Source organism: Silene latifolia, chromosome 2, assembly GCF_048544455.1.
Source record: "Silene latifolia isolate original U9 population chromosome 2, ASM4854445v1, whole genome shotgun sequence".
NCBI classification, from domain to species: Eukaryota; Viridiplantae; Streptophyta; class Magnoliopsida; order Caryophyllales; family Caryophyllaceae; genus Silene; species Silene latifolia.
The window spans coordinates 117,905,061-117,923,363 of record NC_133527.1 but is presented as its reverse complement, the minus strand read 5'-3'; the positions used below and the strand labels follow the sequence as shown (position 1 = coordinate 117,923,363).

The following is an 18,303-nucleotide window of genomic DNA, read 5'->3' as shown; positions in this document are numbered from 1 at the left end:
TTTTTTTGCTCTATGAGTTCTTGTAACTGCTTCTTCACACCAAAAATTTTTTTTTATCAAAAATCAATTTAGGAAAGTATCATAAATAATAGTTTTTGATATAAAAAATAAAGTAAAAAATCTTTTAATTATTATAATATATATTTCCTAAATTATATTCAAGTGATTTTCTATTTTTTATATAAAAACTTTTTACATTTCATTTGAATAAAAACGTATCTTTAAAAAAATTCTGAAAATAGTATAACTAGATTCGTCGTAGAAAATGCTATCATTAGAGTATAGATTTCATATTATTTGCACATATTAAATATGTGCAAATAATATGAAATCTATACTCTAACGATAGCATTTTTTTTTACCACGAATCTAATTATACTATTTTCATAATTTTTTAAGGATACTTTTTTCTTCAAATGAAATGTAAAAAGTTTTTATATAAAAATTAGAAAAATCACTTGAATATAATTTAGGAAATATATATTATAATAATTAAAAGATTTTCTACTTTATTTTTTATATCAAAAAAATATTATTTATGATACTTTCCTAAATGATTTTTGATGATGTTGACAGCTTAGAATCGCTCGAAAAAAACCTCTTTTATAAAGACATACAGATACAGATGAGTATATTAGTATGAGATATGATGGAGGGTCTCATGTGTCAACTTTATTTTTATTATCGATTCATAGAAACGACTCATTTTCTTGCTCAGTAAAACATACCTAAAATATGAACGGCTAAAATAATTATAGAGATAGACCACGAATGAAAAATGGAAAAATCATCAAAAAACTAAAGGGGAAAATGCATGAACGATCCTTAAACCGAACTCGTGAATTTCACGGGTCACAAAACTAATTTTTAATATATTCGTAAAGACGAACCAAACAAGATCACACATGAATATAATTTCAATTTATGTATTGAGAGAATTACAATTAAATGTTCATTTGTGATAGTGAACAAAAATCAAAGTGGTAGAGTAGAGTTGAATGGAGGAAGTATTAATGTTATACACATCAAAATAAAGCTGCATTGGTTACAACTACCCTACTAAATAGTTAAATTTGCAAAATAGTATTGTTTAAACAAAATAGTACTACTATAGTGTCTTAGAAATTAACCCGAAAACGCCCCGACTCAAAATGACCAATACCCGCAAGTGACCTGACAACAAGTCATTCGAAATTGACCCAAAACCCGAAATAATTTGACCCGACCCAATCCAATATGTATGACATACCCAAAATAACCCGACCTAAACTAACCCAATTATACCAGATCCTAGTCACCCATTTGCCACCTCAAGACGGACGTATATGACAGATTGACAGGTGTCTCACCAGTCAACTTTAAAATTGTGGTCGGCGTTTGACCAGATAACTATTTTACTTTTCTCAATGTAGTAGAAGTCAAACCCGAAGTCCCAAAATGGTCACACAGTCAGATCCGAACAACCAGTTGCTTTTTTTCCAGGAAAAGCCCAAAATCCCATCCTTGAACTCCCTTCTTTTTGTATCTACCACATCCTCTCCCCCGTACATTTCGGCGCGTACATAGTACCTTCACCAAACCCCATTAAACCCCGAGAAACATGGACACACCCGGTTCGGTTCGATTCCGGTTCAGCCGGCAATCCTCCTACCTCCCTCTCGACTCCCCCATCACTCCCGGCTTTTACTACTCCGGTTCATCTGCAACTGTTGCGGAAAGCGAGGACAGCCACTTCGTGGTGAACCGGGAGGTGCCGGTTCTGGAGGTTATCGAGTTTGCTGACGTGTCATCAGACGGAGGCTCGGCGGAGACGGCGGCGGCGGAGGAGGAGGTAGACGAGTTGGAGATTCCTGCGAGTGTAAAACTGATGTACGCAGCGCACGAAGGCGATGTCGAGGCGATAATGGAGCTGGTGGAGGAGTGTGGTGCTGATGTTAATTTTAGGGATATTGATCAGCGCACGGCGTTGCATGTTGCGGCGTGCCAGGGTTATAGGGATGTTGTCAAGTTGTTGATTCAGTTCAAGGCTGATGTTAACCCTAAGGATCATTGGGGTAGTACGGTATAACCTTTTCATTTTCTCATCTTAAAACGCAGTTTCCTATGTTGGCAATCTTAATTAATAAGGGCATTAGCAATAGACAAACCTCAAACGAGAGGTTTGTTTAATGCCACATCACTCAACACACAAACTTTTCTAACAACAAACCTCAATAGACAAACCTCTTAAATATAGATAAACCTCATAAAAGTGTACTACATGGGGTCCACTATTACTCACAACCAAAAACATGTATACAAAATTGTAACCATTCTCATCTATGAACCTCAAACCCCATTCCCAACAATAGAGAGGTTTGTCAACAAACCTCTAAAAAGTACATAAAGCTTTGTTGACAAACCTCTATTGTTGATGCCCTTAATGCGTAGTAGTATCATTTTGTATTTTAGTTCTCTAATATACTCTCTCCGTCCCAGTCATTTGTTTACCTATTGTTTACCTTTGGTTTTGGCACAAAGACCAAGGAAAGGGAATGAGACGATTTGTGGGTGTTGTTATTGAGTGACAAGTGGACAATAGGTTATATGGATGATCCCCTTCAAAAAATAGTCCCAATATAGAAAGGTAAACAAATGATTGAGAAACCCATAAATGGGTAAACAAATGACCGACATAGAGGGAGTAATCAAATACAACAAAGTGACTTGGTAGAGTGAATGTGTTTTGTCAATGCGATGTTTATTATGGGTTATCTGGAAATCTATGTATTTTCCACAGTTAGGGAACTCAATCCAACCCTATTTATCCATCATTTGTGGATGACCCGGAGATAATAGGGGTAATATTGTAATGTAGTATGATTGGTATGAGGGCTTGTGTGGATGAAGGGAAAACGAGAAGTAGGGATATGGCAAAGTCGTATCCATGTCTATAATCATTTATATTTGATTCATCCATATCCCATCCTTATCATTCGTCCACATCCATATTTATGTGGTGAAGTTGAAGTCGATATCTGTGGGAGTGGGAAGGTTTCATTCCCTTTCCATCTCCTGAAACATTTCAACTAAGCCTCCCTTAGGAGTTAGGATAGATAGAGAATAGATGATGCAAGTAAGAAAGACACAGTAAGAACCAGTGAGTGAGAGAATGAAAAACGGAAAAAAAATGACTAAATAATTATGCTAAGGTTGGCATATTAAACTTTTTATTTTTAAATTCTGGTAATGAGTATGCAAAAATCATTTTTATGCATAAATAAGTTAAACTAATGTTGGGGCCAGCATAATTTGGTAAGCGATTTGATCATTGATAGTGTGATTTTAACTTCTTAATATTCTAACTAATGAATATAGGATGTGAGCTAGCATAAATCTTAAAGTCATTAGGGAAGTGCGGTATAAGTGTATAACTATGGATGAACGTGTTGGATCATTCTCGTTGTAGGTAGGACTTACGATGTGAGTCAATCTGGAAAGTAGAAATAATATTGTGATTCATTGTTTTCAAAGGGGTTTTATCAAGGATTGCCGGGATTCACGGGGGATCAAAACTAGTGTAGTCGTAAAATTGTATAGGGGAGTATCATGCTGATCATATCAAAATATCAAATGACAATAAATAAGTTTTTGTCTTACGTAGTAGGTGAAATTATGTGGAAAACTTTTGTGATTGGAATTTTTAGAGGCTATTTTGGATCTAGTTACTCCCTCCAAGCTAAATTAAAATCATTTCAATTTCGTAAAGCTTCGGGAAGAAAATAGTCATACCTTCATTGCTGCTCTCTCTCCTTTCATTTCAATGCTTTCCCTGCGCAACGTGGGCAACAATTTTTCAGTTTTTATGGAGATAATGTTTAAGACTTTCAGTTGTTGTCTTGTATTGCTAAATGCTTAAAATCAAAACCTGGTTACGACGTATTAGCACCAAGATTATTATTAGGATGCTTTGGGCTGTCAGTTATCAGGCTTTGCTCCTTGATATTCTATGACAAGCTGTATGCGAAAGCTCAATTATTACTCGTAGCACTGGGTTTTAATGATTACATAATATGATTGCATCAACAGCCACTTGCAGATGCGATTTATTACAAGAACCATGAGGTGGTCAAGCTTCTGGAGGACCATGGTGCAGAACTCCCGGTATGGCATCTTACTAAAATTCTATGTTCTATGTAATCATATTTATTTTCATGTTGTTTAAACCCGTAACTGTTCTGACCTCTTTTATACCCCCTTTCCTGTGGCTTACATTAAAGATGGCTCCCATGCATGTCAAAAATGCCCGTGATGTCCCAGAATACGAGATTGATCCACAAGAAATTGATTTTAGCAACAGCGTTAACATCACCAAGGTGCCATATAATCAACCTACTTATTTCTTTAGATTTATTTTGTTGGAGACCAAGGCACTCTATTTATCTTATAAAAACGTTTGCTATTCTCTTTTTGGCGCTTGCCTCTACTCTCTTATATATTATTATTTATGGTGTAGAAATGTGGTTTTGGCCCTGGATGAGGCAAAAGTCGCAAAATCTTCTTATCAGGATATGATGAATCTAATGTAAAAGGCTGTGGCTAATATAGCTGTAACATCAAAACAGGATTTTTTAAATTCATTAAATCATCACCTTCCCTTAAACTGTGAAAAGTTTTCTCACTCTTATAACCTCTATATTCAGACTTCACTTCAGAGATAACCTAACAACGTGACTTAAACCATTTTTCTTTTCAGGTTTGAAATTTTGAATAGCTCAACTTTAAAAGTTAGAATTCTAGAGTTAACGGCTTTCGATTCTTTCTCTCTTCTTTCCTTTCAAATTTCACCTGTTCAATTGCTTTCCCAGTTTCCCCTATCCATTAGATTTTGTCTTTCTCAATCACAATACCTCCTTTTCCTTTCGGTGAAGATTCAACAAGATTCTACTAGCGCACAATTATTATCATCTCTGTCATTGCCAAACAGACCACCTATGCAAACTACATTTTAGTGTGCGCGATAACGTCAACTGTAAATTGGAGGGTAATATGAACATGTAAATCATCTATGGACCATTGTTCTGTCATTGCTAAACAGACCTTCTATGCAAACTACATTTTAGTGTTTGTGATAACTTCAACTGTAAACCGGAGGTTAGTATGAGCATGTAAATCATCTATGGACCATGGCGAGGGCATTAAATGACGAAACCCATCTGAATCTAGTGAGTGAGCTAAAACATCATTTCTGGTGCTTGATCTACTCTTCCCAAATTTGAGAGTGATGCCTGTAGGTTAAAGAAGAGTGCTCAGTGATGCACTATCAAACACACCTTAGTTCTCCCTATAGATAAGCCACAGCTAGTGAAGTGCATTATTATACAATTTCCATATTATTTTTCTTTTAGTTCTTCTATTGCCACATCATTCCTAACATTTACTCCTTCACATGTTATCCTCCTTAAAATTGAAAAAAGGAACTTTTGAATACAATTTTATTTTGAAAATACAAATATATTTGGCAAAATCAGTGCGCTTTGTGCCTCAAGAGTTGCACGAGTTTCCCTTCCGCCACATTGTGTCCGATATCTCTAAAATTACTTTGGCGATTTTAATCCTTGTGTCCGATATCTCTAAAATTTAAGTCACTACTTGTACTACGCTTGGATACGTACCTGTGCTACACATCTGTAGCAGCGCTCGTTGTTATCTAAACGTTTTTCATATTGTGTTTTTTGGCTTTGATGACTTGGGCTATAGGGAACCTTTCTTAAAGCATCATGGAGAGGGATTGAAGTTGCTGTCAAAAAGCTTGGGGATGAAGTATTCACAGATGAAGAGAAGCTGTGAGTGAATGAAAATAATTGTTTAATTAATAATAAACATATCAGTAATGAAAATTTATAAAATCATTTTTTAATGGTATATTCCCCTCTGCTCTTATCTTCCACGAACTTACGGAGAGCTTGACTTACTACAGGAGAGCTTTCAGGGACGAGCTTGCTTTGCTTCAAAGAATCCGGCATCCAAATGTAGTTCAGTTTTTGGGTGCTGTGACTCAGAGTACACCAATGATGATTGTTACAGAATTGTTGCCAAAGGTTAGTTCCTTCAGACAATCGAGGAAAAATTGATAGAACTTGCTTTGATCATACATCTCCATTACGTTTCCGTGTTGTGTCGTTTTATTTTATGGTTCAGTTTCAAAGGGCAATTGTCTTCTGTGTCTTCTACCGTCTTTATTGTAATGTTGACCACTTAGAAACATACTCCTTCCTTTTGAAGATTTTTTTTTTCCAATCACGGCTTGCTCAAAATATGTGCCATTTGCAAAAGTATTCTAGAGTATCATAGTAATAGCATATACTGTTTTTATCATTGTCTGCCTGCTTCTTTATTTGTGCCAAGAGAAATTCCATGCTTCTCTTTCTGGTGCTTTTTCTGTAGGGAGAATAATCTCCGTTTGTGATTGTCTGTCTGTACGGCAAATGTCCTCATTCCACTGAGTGTTGAGTGCCTTTAATCATGTCGAAAGTTTGAGAGGAATATCATGATTGTTTGGCATGTCCTTCTCCTTGTGAATCAATTATTACATGCTACTTGAACTTGTTTATCGGGTTAAAGTTTCCATATCCAATGGAACTGAGATTCATTGTTCTTTGGTTTTTATGATTTTAATGAACCAAAATGACTCATTAAATTGGTTGCGCTTATTTTTAATGTAAAGTAGCAAGACTTGATGCAATTCTAGACACAATTATTTGTTTTATTTATTTATTTTTGGACATTCAGTAGCATCCTCTCCATGTGAACGACACAAAGATAAGGTAGCGTATATTTGACCCTCCTTCCCCGCCATTTGCGGTAGCCCTTAATACTCACTAAACTTGGTAGATTATTTTTGTAAACTGTGAAGTAGCAGTCATGCAATGCAAGTATCGACACAATTTCCGTATGGGTCATCCTGAAAGAACCTCTTTGCACCCTTTATGCAAGGATAATGACTCCCACAAATGGCAGGGTGAGAGGAATATATGCTGCCTTAATGCAAGGGTCATTTTTAGTGTCCAAGCAAAAGAAACCTAGGAGACAAGTGCTATAAGCTTCACAGAGTTCTGTAAATTCCTTCTGCTGCAATGTCATTGCTAATACTGTATAGCCAGATCATCTGTCAGTACCTCTTTAAAAAATTAGTCCAGCATAATGTCAGTCTTTTGACATGATATCGGACCACCTATTGACATGATCTCTGCCCACTTTTTGGTGGAGCAATTATGAGGTTGTTAACCACTTTTGGGGTGCCTCTGTTTGAAACAACGATGAAATTTATTTACGTCTTTGTTTGTCTGCTGCAGGGGGATCTTTGTGAGTATCTTCTAGACAAAGATGGACTAAAACCAAGAACAGCAGTGAGATATGCTCTTGATATTGCAAGGTTAATCTTGTCTAGATCAATTAATTTTGCATGGAGTCTTTAATTGTATCCATGGTGCTATAACTGCTGTTAAATGTTAGTTAAAAGTTATAAATTAAGTGTTTATCTAAGAAAACATTCATGCATCAATTTCTGTAACCTGGCCTAGATATTCAATCTGAACTGGTTCATCTTCACATTCCGCTTTTTCCAGTAACATGGTATCCCTATATACCGCAGAACGATGCCTCGCCATTTCATCTTAGTTTTTCTCATCAGATTCACGAGTGATGAGGAGGCTGCGATGTTTTGGGTTGTAACTTGTAAGGTAGTTCAGATCATGAGAAAATTCCTGTAGACAAGTTATGTGTGAAACTAGGTGTCATTTGGCAACTCAAGAGCTTTTTCAAATAGACTAAAAGTATGAAAAGCATTTCATTTGTTATATTCTTTTGAACTCTTCCTAAACTTATAGAGTTCCCTATTAGCTATTTGAAACTTTGCTCCGGAAATATGTTCTCATAGAGAAGTTGCTCAATATAAACAGAAATTCAAAGTTGTTCCATTGCTTCATACGCGAAGACTTATTAAGAACATGCAAAGTTATAATGGTGTTGGAAAAAGTAGGCTTATGTTGGTTAAAACTAACTTAGTTCATCTGAAACCTAATTGAAATTATCGTACATAGTGTAAAGTCAAAACAGATTGATGCTATCTGCAACTCTTGATATGACCTGTATACTTGAGAGTCTGAGAAGGGCCTGTTACATTGATTTGTAGATAGACTGCAACAGGCATGAAAACAATATGGTTTGGGATTGCGAACATTCGATGTTGGTACAACTTTGAAGAGCTGTTTAATCTTGTGTAGTTACTGCTTGTTGTTCATCTTATATGTGTGTTTTATATATTAAGTGCCAGTTCCTTCTAACAAAACAATTTACTGCTGCTTATCTTGAAGATATGAGATGTATCCATGATCACGAGCCCTAGAGGACAGATAATAAGTTGATGTTTTTTCTTGTAGGGGGATGAGCTATTTGCATGAGATCAAACCACATCCAGTGATTCATTGTGATCTAGAACCTTCGTAAGTTTTCTACCATAATTAGAAAATTTCATTAATGCTCTTAACTTGCCTCTGAAGCAAAATTCCAAATTTCTTATTTCGCCTATTCACAAGATGGCAGAAATATATTACGTGATGATTCGGGGCACCTCAAAGTGGCAGATTTTGGAGTCAGCAAGCTGCTGAAAGTTTCTCAAGGAGCTGAAGAAAATCGACCTGTTTTGTATGATGATTCCTCATGTAAGTGTTAATCATATGCCACATCTTTTAATTTTGCAAAGTTAATTTCAGATCTGTATCTCTTTTTGTTCCATTTCTTATTGATTACCTTCTCATGTAGCTTAATAGTTACTCGTATTCTCGTAATAAGTAGATAATTGTATATCTGCTTTTTCCTCTTCTTGAACAGGCAGATATATCGCACCCGAGCTATATAGGAATGAAGATTACAATACAAAAGTTGATGTATTTTCTTTTGCTCTTATTTTTCAAGAGGTGAAGTTTCTGTCTTCTGTTTTAGTGAATATTGCAAGTAATTGTTTTCTAAATGACCTTGTTATTTGATATAGTCAATGCCGGTAAATTATTTGTGCTGTTTATGAGTGATATCGTATGTTCTGAATGAGAAGGTATGCGCTATACTATAACCTTCAGTGTTCTTAGTTTAATTTTGGGAGAGCTCAAGGTCTGCAATAACTGTGCTGTCTAATAGCTTCCTGTTTTCAGCTGCTGTCATTTAAGGAATAAACCAATGAAATAGGAGTCAATAATAATATATCTGAAATTTTCGATCATATCTTATATCTTACTCCCTCTAAATCTTGGGAATCGCCACTTTTCTATTTTTGTTATATTCATGGAATTGCTCCATTTCTAGTTTGAACATAATTTGTGTGGCTATAATTCATTGTTGTGACTTGTGATGGTGAGACCTACCACTCACTCACCCATTTACACTCCTTTATATTTGTGCAAAAGCATATGGATCAATTCAAAAAAGTTAGAGGGAGCATTTTATACTAACTATATAAACTGGAAACCAGGGCCTTTAGTGAAGGACATTTGTCACCCTATCTTTTTGACACATGACTTTCATTAATATTTATTGCCCTAAATATTACTCCTTCCGTCCCGGTCATTTGTTTACCTTTGGTTTTGGCACAAAGACCAAGGAAAGAGGAGGGGACCATTTGTGGTGGTTGTTAGTGGATGACAAGTGGACCATTATGGATGCGTATCATCAAATTACCCATAAAACCTTCCTAATATAGAAAGGTAAACAAATGAATGAGATACCCTAAAATGGATTAGGTAAACAAATGAGCGAGACAAAGGGAGTAGTTAGTTAAATTTAGGAAAGTAGGTAACTTGAGAAAAATAATTACACTTTAATAATTCACCTTAAATTAGGTATAAACAACTAGATAGCTAATCGATTAAAGGATAATTATTTTTGTAACGTATAAGTTTGAATAAGTTAAGTAACCAATTGATTTAATGGATGTAGATATGTAATATATTTATTTAAATACATGTGTCAAATTTAGTAAAAGTAACTGGGTGTTAGTAGTGAAAATAGTTACAATAATAGTGAGAGTATCAAATATATTACTCCCTCCGACCCAGACCAAAGGTAAAATGGCATGTTTTTGGACAATATAATCCTTATACCCTCCTCATATCCTCCTCATATTTACACAAATGCCATCATGTGGCCCACCCACCAACTCCTTATTTAACTCACCTAAACCCATTTAATTATACCCACTACACATGTGGCCCACTCACCAATCTTTCCATATTTGCCCCTCCTTTTACCTCTTTTCTTAAATAACCCATTTTTCACCATGTTACCTTTCGTCTGGGTCGGAGGGAGTATTAATCATCAATGAGCTTAGTAAATGTAACAATAATAGTAGCGGGAGTGGTGAAAGTAATTGTAATAGCAACGGTAATAGTGAAATTAGCAGTAGTAGCAGCGAGAATAGTGAAAGTAACAATATTAATAGTATGTAGTAGTGTAGTACTTGTGGTTGTAGCGAAAGTTGAAACGGTAGTAATTAGTAACAACAGGTGTAGTGAAAGTCATATTAATAATAGCGGGAGTAGTGAATATGTCTCATAATTCGGTTGATAATTTTTCTAATCATATTTAAAGAAATGTCATACGAAAATGTATCATAAATTGTAAATATATGAGTTAGGCAAGTCAATGCAATTCTATTTCATACAGAATAAATATTAAACGGTAAATATAGGTAGTCTAGGCGAGGCTGGGCATCAAAACTATTTAGGAGGAAACATAAGACCATGTGTTGGTGGAGGCAAGCAAAAATATTACTCGTATTGTTATTAGCACAACTTACTTGCAAAACCTACCCCTTTTTTGTTCTTTATCAAGCTTTACCCTCACCTACTTTATACCTCTCATATATCTAGACATCTAGTATATCAAGAAAAAATAAATAAATCAAAATAAATGATTTTCTGATCGACATTTTTAGATATGTTGTGATTAATATTTCAATGTATATAAAATATGTCCAAAATTTTTAAATTTATAATATTCTTTTATAGAAGATAATTTATAAACATAATAATTGAAATCAAAGTGACCCCAAAACATATTGATTGTGTCTCTAATTATAGCCTTATAGGGCATGAAAAGTTATAACTGAATGCAGTACTCCAGTCTGCAGTGCACTTCCGTTTATTTTCAGTTCTTTAAAAGGTCTTTGACATAGTGCACTAAAACAACAATAATGATTTTTGATTGTGTTTGATAATAGATGATTGAAGGCTGTCCAGCATTTTCCTCGAAGGAAGGAAAAGAAGCTCAAAGGGCATATAGTCAGCATAAGCGTCCTCCTTTTAAGGCTTCAGGGAAATCATATACGCACGGATTAAGAGAGTAAGTACATTGTACAAGTATAAAATAGATATCTTTATCATTATAAAACAACCCGGAGAATTTTTAGATGACTTGTGTTTCTGGAGCTTTTGATACTCCCTTTCTAATTTCATAAAAAACCCAGGAGAATTATAGAAATTCATCTGATTGATTTTACTTTCAAAGTTCAATGAGATGAAACTGATCTCTAGGCAATGATGTTCTATTTTTAATGCTCAGTTGTAGATTTTTGTTCATCTTTCGAAAAAAATGAGTTTACATAGTTTTTGGAATAAGATTGATTGAAGAGTGCTGGAATGGGGACCCAGTGAAAAGGCCAACTTTCAGACAAATTATTTTGAGGCTTGATCATATACACAATCGCCTGGGACGAAAGAAGCGGTGGATTAAGGTTTCAGCCTCTCTTTCCTTCTATAAAATGTTTCCTGCACTCAGATATTTTTTTTTCATTTTTTATTTATTTCAATATTATTTTCCGCTTTGTATGTTGACAAACACAAACTCATAGTCATCTATTGCTATTCGGATTTAGGGTAAAACCTCCTTCAAACTTATGTAAGTTAAAAGACTCCTTCTAATTTGAGTTTTTGATGTGGATGTCGACTTTGATAAAAGAGGAGAAACTAATTAACTTTATAAACTAAAGTTTTACCCCTTTATTGCTAATTGACTTTATGATGGAACCGCTTTTGGCCTTAGGAAGCTGCCCCTATCTCCTTTTAAGGGTTGCCCAAATGATGACAATTTCACCCTTACCCAGTTTATCCATCCTAAATTAAATGACGTCGATGATGAATTTTGGGCAAATTTAGGTGTGGGAGATAGATTTGGGTGAATACAGAGTGGGATAAAAATCATCACTGATACGTGTAGAGGGGGGGCAAAAATTTTAATAAAAATGACGGGAATCACGAATAAAATTAGATTAAAATAATCCCGAAATAAAATATAATAACTAATAAATTACGGGTTGACTATAATTCAAGCACGCTAAACGAGGAGGAACGCAGCATCAGCCCACGGTTGGAGCATCCGTGCACGATCCTTGGACGTAAATTCAAGGCTTCGATTTATTATTTGTATAACTTTGTAATTTACGTTGTCAATTCTTTTCTCCATAAAATTTAATTAGGTGATTGTGGTAGAATCTAGGTTAGACCAATTAATGCTTCCTTGGAGCCCAAGTATATCCTAGGCTATATAAACCAAGGTTGTATTTCATTTTTAGACATTGTTGAAGAAATTAAAAATTGTTTTCGAGAAGCTTTCCTCTAAAACTGTCAAAGCATTAGTGTGGCATACACGAGTGTAGAGACGAGACAAAATTGAGATCGACGCGTTTCGAATCTCGACTTAAGCCGCGGACGCGCTCCAACGTTTAAGGGGAACTTCCTTGTCGCGTTACGAGGATTCAACCATTATCAAGTTATAGGTCTAACTTGATAAATATCTCCAAATTTCACACAAAAACTAAAAAAAAATGTTCATCCGTTCAAATCGCCGAAAATGTCGATTAATCACGAACAAACACAAAACATGAACCAAGACGCTTCCGCACCCATACCACACACGTTGCAAATGGTATCAGAGCTTCGGCTCTTGATCTCCTTAAACCAAGACGATCCTATGGGGAAGAAAAAGGTGTTTGATCCTAGTTTACCACCTGTTTTTGATGTTTACGATGATGAAGTTATATCGCTCTTCGACAATGACTTTACAAAGGAGGATAATCTTGCTGTCAATCTCGATGTGCCTCCTATATTCGATGCCACTATCAATTGCAAGGATGCAACGTCGAAAACGCAATGGACAGCCCAGGAGAATCATGGAGTCAATTTTGAACTCGTGAGCCTATTCGATCCAGAACATCACGCTGTATGTTCGACGATCGAAATGGATGATACCTTCAATCCACACGGCTATACTCGTGAGTATATAGAAAATGGAACGATTAGTTTTAACCCTTGTCACGATATCATTCCAAAATCAGATTCGGTGGCTGACCATATGTGGCAGAAAATAATTCGGGGCTATGGTAATGTTGCGTTCAACACCGCAACAATATATCAAGAAATACAAATATGTGTTTGGAACCAGCAGCAAATGTCCAAGGTATTTGACCCGGGCTCGCTACAAGTCGTTGTGGGAATTGGGCGGACACGAACCAGCATCTCCTCTCGACACTTCAAGGCACACGAATCAGGACGATTCTTTTTGAAGAAGGAGAGTGTTGATACGTGTAGAGGGGGGCAAAATTTTTAATAAAAATGACGGGAATCACGAGTAAAATTAGATTAAAATAATCCCGAAATAAAATATAATAACTAATAAATTACGGGTTGACAATATAATTCAAGCACGCTAAACGAGGAGGAACGCAGCATCAGCCCACGGTTGGAGCATCCGTGCACGATCCTTGGACGTAAATTCAAGGCTTCGATTTATTATTTGTCAAACTTTGTAATTTACGTTGTCAATTCTTTTCTCCATAAAATTTAGGGTTATTTTATATGAATAATCCAACCTATACCTATTCTTCTTATATTAATCCAACTTATGTTTTAACCCATATTAATCTAACGTATACACTCATTTATCTTTCATTGAACTTAGACTAATTATTACCTATTACAACCTGTTGAGGTCATATATTTATGTTTTTGTTCTACTGACTTATTCATCTTCTACCTTCAACTTTTCCCAAATTAAAACATATACCAGAAAATCATATTCCTAAAAACCCTAACATCCTCCATCTTACTGCTCACGACCACCGCATCATCGTTTCCGTGTTGTACTCAATGCTTTTCAACATAGACCAGATCTTTGGATGTTAATTTTCTTAATCTTAACAACAATTCCAGGCTACTAATCGCTGTCTTTTTCGCCATCCTCGCTGTTGTCGCCGTGATGCCGTCGCTCAGTCCCCTTCATCCTCATCCGCTGCCTCTCCATCATCCTCCGTAACTAAATCACCCGTCGCCGCTACAACTACTCCCACTGTTGCCGTCACTCCTACCGCCGTTGAGGGGTCCGCCGTCGTCGCTGATGAACTCACTCTCTCTATCACCCATACTGCTATACCTCAAATGGTGTCATTTCATTGAACAAAGTTGTAGTTGCCGGTGGTCTTTCATCATTTTTGCTTTGCTTTCTACTTTCATGTTCTTGATTCACATCTCTTTTCTTCTAAAATTTTGTGATATAAAGGATGATGGATAGAGAAATTTGTTGAAGTGGGAGAAACTACAATATTTTTAGATCGGAAATTGATTGGAAACTTAAAGATCCAGTAAAAGAGATTAGCAAAGGAAGATGAAAGAAGATAAAGAAAGAGAGAGAATGAAGATTGAAAAGGATGAAGTCCGTGTAATTGTTGCTTTAATGTTTTTTTTTTTTTTTTTTTTTTAAGTGTGACCCGACAAACAAGTAGTCGGTTACCCAGTGTATTATGAGAAAAATGAGTGTATAAGTCAGATTAATATGAGTTAAAACGTAGGTGGATTAATATGAGAAGATGAGGCATAGATTGGATTATTCACATTAAATAACCCTAAAATTTATTTAGGTGATTGTGGTAGAATCTAGGTTAGACCAATTAATGCTTCCTTGGAGCCCAAGTATATCCTAGGCTATATAAACCAAGGTTGTATTTCATTTTTAGACATTGTTGAAGAAATTAAAAATTGTTTTCGAGAAGCTTTTCTCTAAAACTGTCAAAGCATTAGTGTGGCATACACGAGTGTAGAGACAAAATTGAGATCGACGCGTTTCGAATCTCGACTTAAGCCGCGGACGCGCTCCAACGTTTAAGGGGAACTTCCTTGTCGCGTTACGAGAATTCCAACCATTATCAAGTTATAGGTCTAACTTGATAAATATCTCCAAATTTCACACAAAAACTCAAAAAAAAAATATTCATCTGTTCAAATCGCCGAAAATGTCGATTAATCACGAACAAACACAAAACATGAACCAAGACGCTTCCGCACCCATACCCCACACGTTGCAATCACTCATTTATCACCCTCCGGAATCCACATTAAATTAAGATGGATTTTAACTTTTTTTTTTATTATATAAAATTGATTTTATATATTCACTGCCAGATTTAAATAAAAAAACATACTCATATTATCCATTTTTCGTTCTCTCATTCTTTCTTACATTTTCGACCTCACTTGCTTCACTTTTTCTATATTTACCCTAAATAATTTTGATAAAGAAATTTAGCCCAGCAATTTGAAACTTGATGGTTTATATTTGGTTTAGTAACTAAATTTAGACTTTGTTGAAGTCTTATGATTTGTTAATCTCGTAAAATAATGATGAATAATAATTTATTAAGGCTGTAAATATCCACCGGATATCCATTCCACCCGCTTCACGGTTTCACCCTATGCATATGGACACGGTTAAATAGATAAAGGTTATTATTGATGAATAAATATGGTTATGGATATGGTTAAACCCGTCCATTTCATGTTTATTGCCAGCTTAAGTTGCGGAGGGCCAAATATGAATTTCCTATAAGATGACACTCGTGCTGATTAGCGGGCATATTTTTTCTCCTTGACTTTTCTTACATTGGTATTACCCCTTAGTAACCGTAAGGAAACGTTAATTTGCATACAACAACTTTAACCCATTACCTCAAGAACTTTGCAAATTGTGGGGCTAAGAAGAGTTGAATGTACACATTTTACCCTTATGTTAGGAACATAGAGATGCTGCACCAAACGACCAAAAATGAAAATCGCGTCGACAATTGCATAGAATGACTTTAGCAACCACATTAGTAAACGGCCAAACGGTCAATTTTGCTTTATTCTATTATTATTAATGTTAGTTACAAGGAATAATGAATCTTTGGCTCTGTGGAAATAGAAATGACATTTTCTTAATGATAAGAACTACTATTGTACATACAAATAATCTTTCTGTGACATCCTGACATGTTTAGCAGCCCTTTTTGAAATATTGAATTTATTATCCTTATTGATTTTGGTGCGCAGTCGACGTCAAGTTTAACCATTAATAGCTCAAAATAAATGTAGAGGTACAATGAAAAGTTTACCATGTTTGCTTAATTTAAAAAAAAAAAATTCGTAATATCATTTTTAAAAAGTTGTAATGGTTGTCGGTCAAAGTTGACATCATTTATACATCGCAGTCCATGGGGACACCGTAAATACGATGAAATTATGGTATAAAATCAACGACGTCATACTGAAATGCGATTACTTTGTAAATGTTTTGAAGATCAATTTGACCACGTTTGACCGCATTTTAAGCTATACTGATTGCAATTAGCAGGATTAGGCTGCTGGAGCATGTACCTCGACAAAATCTATGGGTTAACACTATGGATGGAGTGTACTGAAAATACTATTTCCATATTAAACTTGACATGTCTAATTGTACTTCCTGTTTCATTCTTATTCGTATTTTTTGTGGCTCGATTATAATCATTGATATCGTGAAATTTCCAGGTTAGGCCACTCAAATGTTTCCAACGAAACGAATCCAGCCTTGGCAGTCATGGCAGTTCATCTTACGCTAGGCGATAGCATCTGTATGTTCTAACGCTATCTCAACACAATTATCAGGTATTTATTACACAGTTGAATTTGAAGGGATCGTCTTTATAGTGTAAGTTAGTTATCAGATCTTAGAACTTTGGTAAAAAGGCTGTAATTCAGAGTGACATTCTCATTGCTGGTAAATCTGGCCTCATTTGTAAAGGATCTGGTCAGTCTGTTTATTGCGTTGATATTGGTCTAAACTTATTTGAAACACGAGTGTGTTTCTTGATTGTTTTTGGAGGATTTAGGAGAATGGGATCCATGACATTGAATGGGAATCACTCCCAACTCAGGATATAGTTTTACCATGCTTTTATAGACTGATGTATTGGTCTCACCCAACAGTTGCAGAACTTCCTCTGGTTTATTGCCTAAAAGTGAGTATGTATATTAAAGTTTGTGATCGCAAATTTTGCTGATTAAAATCACGAGACTGTCTAAGGCAGATCACTTGTCCCATTTTGCGTGTCAACAATGTTCTCATGTTCGCCTCTTTTTGACGCGTCAGCATTTTAACATAATGTGTAAATATTGATCTGAATCTTTTTTTTTTTTTAAATAATGTTTAAAAATAACAAGTTTATTGTTTTGGTTTGAAATGAAACTTATTTGTAATTATGGTGTCGCCTCGGCTTTGATAAATCCCAAACCTAAAACTAAACCAAGGCCACCCATCATCCATCGCCATTTCTCCTACCTTTTAATCTTTCATCTTCATCCTCTCACCCCACCATTACAACCGCTACAACCCCACCCTAATCACCAGACCACCACCACACCCACTACCCAAAGCACAAGGCCACCAACATCCACCCACCCAACAACTGCTACGCAGGTTAAACCATCTACGCCTCTCATCACCATACACTTCCTCTTCCATCTCTCCACCTTACGCATAAACAGTGACGACCACCATTAACCGATCAATGAAAATGGTGAAAGCAGGGCTCCGTCTCTTTCTAAGTTCTAATCAATTCATGACAACATTACCTGATCTCCTCCCACTACACTAATTAGTCAAACCTATGGCAACAAGCTATTTTATCATTCCTAAATTCATTGTAACCTCACTATAATTCATGGAAACACCGCTGGTCCATTGCCATCACTCAAGCACCAATTCTCGCCGTCACTGACTATTCCTCCTCGAGCCACCGTGGAGGTCACGACCATCGTGACCTCCTTTATGCTCATCGTCGTTGTAGTGAAGGTTAGTGTCATCTCCATCAAATAATTACCTACAATTCCACAAGCCGTAAATCCCGAAATCAATTTGGGGAAAAAGCTAATTGGGGTTTGTCGTTGATAATGGTGTTTCAAGGGCGGTGGGTTTGTGGGGCATGGT

General features: G+C 35.8%; 1 protein-coding gene across 4 annotated transcripts; it reads left to right on the top strand.

Annotated features, from left to right (window-relative positions):
- The first annotated feature begins 1,420 nt into the window (after positions 1-1,420).
- LOC141642911 (serine/threonine-protein kinase 12-like) lies at positions 1,421-17,192 on the top strand. Of its 4 annotated transcripts, XM_074451901.1 has the most exons (12): positions 1,421-2,062; positions 4,069-4,143; positions 4,260-4,355; positions 5,740-5,825; positions 5,960-6,080; positions 7,335-7,414; positions 8,421-8,483; positions 8,584-8,702; positions 8,872-8,957; positions 11,252-11,373; positions 11,650-11,764; positions 16,866-17,192. In XM_074451901.1, exons 1-12 carry the CDS (start codon positions 1,601-1,603, stop codon positions 16,941-16,943), a joined length of 1,503 nt encoding a protein of 500 aa, XP_074308002.1. In that variant the 5' UTR covers positions 1,421-1,600; the 3' UTR covers positions 16,944-17,192. The 4 variants fall into 4 exon arrangements, 3 of the variants coding, with proteins under 3 accessions (XP_074308002.1, XP_074308004.1, XP_074308003.1); XM_074451903.1 differs by lacking the exons at positions 11,650-11,764; positions 16,866-17,192 and adding an exon at positions 11,593-11,641 and having other exon boundaries at positions 1,466-2,062; XM_074451902.1 differs by lacking the exon at positions 4,260-4,355 and having other exon boundaries at positions 1,481-2,062.
- The last annotated feature ends 1,111 nt before the right edge of the window (positions 17,193-18,303 follow it).

Coding starts and splice junctions, on each gene's coding strand:
- LOC141642911 (XM_074451901.1), top strand. CDS start 1,601: ATGGACACACCCGGTTCGGTTCGATTCCGGTTCAGCCGGCAATCCTCC. Junction 2,063..4,068: donor AGGATCATTGGGGTAGTACG/GTATAACCTTTT, acceptor TTGCATCAACAG/CCACTTGCAGATGCGATTTA. Junction 4,144..4,259: donor ACCATGGTGCAGAACTCCCG/GTATGGCATCTT, acceptor CTTACATTAAAG/ATGGCTCCCATGCATGTCAA.